Source organism: Mus pahari, chromosome 8 (assembly GCF_900095145.1).
Source record: "Mus pahari chromosome 8, PAHARI_EIJ_v1.1, whole genome shotgun sequence".
Classification (NCBI taxonomy): Eukaryota; Metazoa; Chordata; class Mammalia; order Rodentia; family Muridae; genus Mus; species Mus pahari.
Genome location: NC_034597.1, coordinates 15,754,059 through 15,760,058, shown reverse-complemented (window position 1 = coordinate 15,760,058; position 6,000 = coordinate 15,754,059). Strand labels below are relative to the sequence as shown.

The 6,000-nt window shown below is 51.3% G+C and overlaps 1 protein-coding gene across 3 annotated transcripts in view; it reads left to right on the top strand.

Moving 5' to 3' along the window:
- The window catches only part of Dlg5 (discs large MAGUK scaffold protein 5), a 115,007-nt gene that overhangs the window by 72,852 nt on the left and 36,155 nt on the right, over window positions 1-6,000 (top strand). For all 3 annotated transcript variants that reach the window (XM_021203961.1, XM_029541312.1, XM_029541311.1), the window contains 2 exons: window positions 1,998-2,182; window positions 3,645-3,770. In XM_021203961.1, coding sequence (XP_021059620.1) covers window positions 1,998-2,182; window positions 3,645-3,770 — 311 coding nt within the window. The remainder of the gene's footprint in view (window positions 1-1,997; window positions 2,183-3,644; window positions 3,771-6,000) is intronic.

The window sequence follows — 6,000 nt, the reverse complement described above, 5'->3', positions numbered from 1 at the left end:
TCTTCCCTTCCCTTCTTCCCTTCCCTTCCCTCCCTCCCTCCCTCCCTCCCTTCCTTCCTTCCTTAGTCTCGTTTGTAGTGCTGGCTAGCCTGGAACCTGGAACTCTGTATAGGCCAGGCTACCCTTGAACTCACAGAGCTCTGCCTGCCTCTGCTTCCTGAGTGCAAGTGCTGGAACCGTAGGCAACTACTACCATGCCAATCCACAAACGCACTTTCACTATGTCAATGTTGTGCACTAGAGTTTGGTGAATATCCAGGCAGTCCAACCCGTTCCTTTCTGTGTCCTAGTATCTGCGTATGCTCTTATTGCAAAGGGGGAATGTAAATATCAAGTCAGAAAAGCACAGTGACAAAATAAGTAAACAAACCAAACCAAACAAAAAACCCTTAGGAGAATGACCAAATTGGTCACCAGACTAAAAAGGTCATGGAATGTTGAATATCAATTAGGTGAGCTTGTGATAAGACAGCAAGCCTGCTCCATGGGGCTGTCAAATTCCTGAAGTTATCAGTGTAGGCTGTGGTCATGTACACTGAGAAGTATGAAGAGCACCCAGGACCGCCCACCACCCCACCCCCGGCCATGTGCTGGCCTCCAGCAGTGAGCATCATTAATGTGGAGGCTTGACGTCTGAGCCTCAGCTCTCAGGCAGTCAGGCATGCCCTTTAGTCTAGAGTCAGTCCTCTGAGGCTATGCAGGGGGTGCTGGCCGAGTGACAGGTGGCTTGTCAGCTGAGGCAGGAATCTTTTCCAGGCATTGTTCTGAGTCAGCAAGCAGCAGGGGGGAGCCTGTGGCTCCACTCCTACCTGCTGTCACCAGAGCTGACAACCTCGCTGCTACACGATGGTCTAGGTTCATACCCCGACTTGATACTAGCCAAGAGGAAGCTAGACCTGTGCATCTTAGGTGGAATGTGGCTCAAGGGAATGATGACCACAATGTTTGGTCACCTGTCCAGGGTCACCTCTGGTTCACCTGGTTCCCTGATCATGGAGTGTCTTCGTGGAGACTCTTTCTGTGAAGTTCTCCCAGGTCTTGGTTGCTCTCCTAAGTGGAACACTGTGCCTGGGAAGGACTATCTGAGGTACCATGGCTGGCAGTGCCTTCCCGCTGCCCCTGGCTGCGGTTGTGTCTGCATGAGGAGCCCAGCTCGGCTGGGTTGAATAGCCAATGGTGCTTAAGAGGAAAGTGTCCAAAAAGAAACAACACGGTTGTACGTGGGAGCCATATTCTCTGCCACAAACCTCTAATACCCTCTTCCCCGGAACCCTTGGATGGGCAGGGCACATGCTGGCGAGTGGGGTGCAGCCCCTTGGTCTTCTTGGTGACCCCTTTTCAGGGGAGGAGCTTCTGAAACAGCCCATATTGTCCTAAGCGAAGGCTTCAACAGCACCTGGAGCCTCAGGACCACTAGGGATGGCCATGTGAGAGCCCAGGCTGAGTTCCTGGAGGCTGGGAACTGGTGTAGAGGTCAGCAGAGAGGGAGACAGGTGAAAAGGATCTCTCAGCAAAGGTAGGACTGTGGGCACGTCACTGCTAGGTTTCTGCAGTGTGTCATCAACACAGTTGAGGGCTTCGGCAGAGGTCAGTCGGTTGGCTGCCTAGTTCCAGTTACTTTTAATCTCCCTACCTCTGCCTCACTAAAGTGTCCGAGCAGCAGTGTTTTTAGGGTAGTTTGTTCCAGTAGCTAGGAGTTTTGAGGAGTCCAGTAGGAATCAAAGAGAGGCAGACATGGATGGGAGCTACCCCATTCTCCAGCATAGTTCTCCGTGCCTGTGCCCTCCAGTGCTAGTGAGGCCAGCATCCTTAATAGAGGGGGGAACCCTACAGGGAGACAAATGCTGGCGTAGATGTAAGTGCCTGGGCTTAGTGTTTCCCTTGAGCCTCCAGCCCCACTGCTGAGCCAGTAAGCTTTGCAGCTCGGAAGTGTGGGCAACCCCTTTCACTTACCTCGGAAGTGTGGGTAACCCCTTCTGCCGACCTTTTTCCCTTAGATCAAAGACACAGTGACCATGGATGCTGGGAGAGCCAACAAAGAAGTGGAAATCCTCCGAAAACAGTGTAAGGCCTTGTGCCAGGAGCTGAAGGAAGCTCTCCAGGAAGCAGACGTGGCCAAGTGCCGGCGGGACTGGGCCTTTCAGGAGCGGGACAAGATTGTGGCAGAGCGTGACAGCATCCGGTAAGGACTGGGCAGGCGTGGTCCTGTGTTTCTCTTGTGCACTGCAGTGTTTGTAGGGTCACACTCATTGGCTGTGTGTGCAGAGAAGGAGACAGGGACTGTAGCGCCTCCCTTCCCTCCCTCCGCTATTTCTCACCTCACCTTTGGCTTTAGAGATTTCTGTTATATTTCCGTCCTGATTCACTTCTACACATCTTGAGTGTGAACTGTGATCAGGATCAAAGCCACCTTTGTTTTTAGAATCCACTTTTGTGAAATGTGTTTTGTTTTTTTTTCTCTCTGTGTTGCTAGACATCTGCTGTGCCAGCATCTTAGGTTCCCGAGCAGTAAGAGCTTAGAGGAGGCTTCCGTGGGTCTATACCTGGGGTGTGGCCTAGGAGGGGCTCTAGGTCAGAGGGCAGGATAGTACATGAAGGTGACATCTAGGTCCTCAGGCTGTCATGGGACATGCAGGCCACTCAGGGTAGAAGGAAGTCTCCCAGGTCCATTTGAGCCAGAACTGAAGCTCGAGTGCAGTTTCTTCAGTGGGAGAGGAAGGATGAGCACTGAGGATGGAGGGGCAGCACCTGCAGTCTCTGAGGAGGAATTTGGGTGTGGCCAGGTCCTGGTCTGGAGAATCAGGAGGAATAGGGAATAGGGTGACAGTGTCCTTGAGTTTCAATTCTGAGGGTCTTGAATAGAAGCAAAGGAGTGTGGGTAAGATCCTGAGCCAGGGCAGAGCCAGGGATGGTGGGAAAGGCACAGTGAGTCGGCCATTGAGGGAATCTGGAACACCCCTGAGACTATAAAAGGGACAGGCCTGTGCCCTGGCAGGGAGGCTCAGGAGGTGGAGATCGAAGTTAAAAATATTTGATATGTGGCATGGGAGGAACATTAAGGTCTTCTGAGTGCTTCCTGCTTGGGTTTACTCTTGGTGTCCTCCTGAGCTGAACGGCGATGCAGGCAGTAAAGGCTTTAGGCTGTGGAGGCATGAGGACCAGCTGTAGGGCATGTTATTTTAGAGATGGCCACGCACAGGCCCGCCTGATGTAGGCTTGTGTTTCCTCCCTAGGTAGATGAAATGGTTTGAGTACCCCCTTCGTGCACTCCTTCTCCCTGGGACCCCATCAGGTTTCCCCGTTGCACTGGAACAGAGCCAGAGACAGTGAGCTGAATCCTGGCTAAGTGTCCCTCAGCCTCATAGTGGCATAGGTAGAAAGCCCTGTGTATGGTCAGTTAAAGAACTTATGGCTGTTGGCGTACTGAAGCTCGCCAAGTGGCCTGGGGTCTCGCTGAGGTCTGGCTGGTGTCTCTGGCTCTGTAGTGGGCTGATCTGGGGGGGGGGGTCATGCACTCCTTTTGTGCTTGGCTGGTTTAGACTGAAACTTGGAGGTAGGGGCTGACAGGTGGTACGGTACAGACCTCAGGCCCTTCCCCCATGCTTGCCATTCACAGTGACCTTGACCTCTGCTTTCTCTCCCAGGACCCTGTGTGACAACCTGAGGCGGGAGCGAGATCGAGCTGTGAGTGAGCTGGCTGAAGCCCTTCGTAGCCTGGATGACACTCGGAAGCAGAAGAATGACGTCAGCCGGGAACTCAAGGAGCTCAAGTAGGCTTGGGTGGTACCTGCCTGTGCTGGGCGTTACCTGCCTGGGCTGGGCTTCTGTCTAGACTGTCCTTCTCTCTTTCGGGTGGGACACCCTTGAGTGCACTGAATAGGGACTTGTCATTGTGTCCCTTATTTCTGCTTCACTGTGTGAGGCTACTGAATGGGTTTGAATATTGGCAGTCTATAGAAGATGACACCAGCCTGTTGATAAGCTCATGGAGACAGGACAAGCACCTAATAGTGCCAAGGCACATGGGAAGGAAGGTCCTGTTCTCAGGTAGTGTATTTGGGAGTGGACATGCCTGCATCATTTATAGTTGGCTCATTTCCTTATCCATCCCTTTATTCACTCAACAAGAAGTGTACTGAGCATCCATCTGCCCTGGTCCCGGAGAGGCAGGAAGCAAACTGCAGTAACCCAGCACACCACACTGCTGTAGTCATAGTGCTCACTGCGGTAACCCAGCACACCACACTGCTGTAGTCATGGTGCTCACTGCGGTAACCCAGTGCACTGCACTGCTGTAGTCATGGTGCTCACTGCGGTAACCCAGCACACCGCACTGCTGTAGTCATGGTGCTCACTGCAGTAACCCAGCACACCACACTGCTGTAGTCATGATGCTCAGTGCATGGGAAGAGAAAGAGAGAGGCACACACTTAGCCATGAACAGTGGATGGTTTTCCAGGGAATGGTCACTGTGGCTTGGTAGTCTATTCTACTCGTGTTCTGTAGATGCCCATTTGTAAGGTTGTTTGGATTACTGGGCACCTTCCTGTCAATCAAAGCACCCTCCAAGGGGGCCATGTAGATACTTGGTGACCCTTAGCTATGGATAGAAAGTATGAAGTTTAGAGTTTAGAGTTGAAATTGGCAGAGCCCAATGACTCTACCTATTGTCTAGACTCAGACTCTACCTGGGAGGCAGCGGCTCTGCCCATCCTGTGGCTTCTCTAGAGCTGATATGATAAGAGACTGGGGCATTCACACATGTAAGCATAGAAGACATTGAAACCTCACAGTGAGCGGACCCTTTCAGAAGGAGGTGGCCGCTTCCCTTCCTTCCAGTCGTCAATATCTACCAAGATCAATGGCTTCATTTCCTAAATAGCCTACACCAGAGGGAGCTGGATCTTCTAGGATTTTAGAGATAACATAGTGATAGGCCCTTGCCCAGGAACAAGGGATGGAGTTGGGTATGGAATCCCACTAGGCAGGAATATAGTTTATTGGTAGAGCATGGCACATGCATGTCTCTCACTTCATCTAGCACTGAAATAGAAACGAGTGGAACAGCCATTTTAAGGGAAGCCCGGGAAGCTCCAGAGTGTGGTTTAGAGGAAGGGTCTCCATACGGCTAGAGCCAGAACATACACACACAAAGCACAGACATCTGTGCATTCATCGTGCTGCGTTCGCAGCTCCTCTCTGCTAAACCCTCTCCCTGGCGGCTTGCTGCTAAGGGTGTCCCTACCTTCAGCCTGGAGAAGCACAGGTAGCCCCTGTGGTGACGGGCAGAATGTCCTGAGCATCACTGTGGAGCATCAGGTGTCACCTCACTGTTCTGCTGGGGATGGGCTTATCCCAGAACAAGGGATAGGAGGCTAAGTAAGCATCCCATAGCCTGAGAGCAGCTAGGGCGAAGGTACAAGCCTCGCAGCCTATCCTTAGGGAGACAGAAGTAGGTTCCTTATATGTCAGCTGGCAGTGTGGACAGACTTAAGGCAGCCTGGGCCCAGATATTAGAAAGTAGGCTATCACGTGTCAGTCACTGCTCTGTGATAAGTGTTCTTGGTCTTCTCTCCATCTTCTTTACTGAGTTTCCCCCATAGTTAAAGTTTTTAATTTTGATGAAGTCCAAGTTGTTAATTTAAAGAGTCTGTTATGTATGGTATCTAAAAAGCCTCTCGTGTAACTGTTAGCATCAAGGCTATTTGTTTCTCTAGACCTGGGATTCGAACCAGAGCCTTAAGATGTTAGGCAAGCATTTTAGCACCAAGCGACACCCCTAGCTCTTGGTGGTTTTTTGGGTCAGGGTCTCACCATTAGCCAGACTGGCCTTTAACTTACCATTCTCCTGCCTCATCCTCCTCAGTGTTGGAGTTACTGGAGTGTGTCGCCATATGTGGCTTCTTTCAAACTGTTTTGTGGTTTTCTGTTTTACATGTGAATATGTCATATATTTTAAGTTAATTAAAAGGGTATGAGATTTAGTTGAGGGGAGTTTTC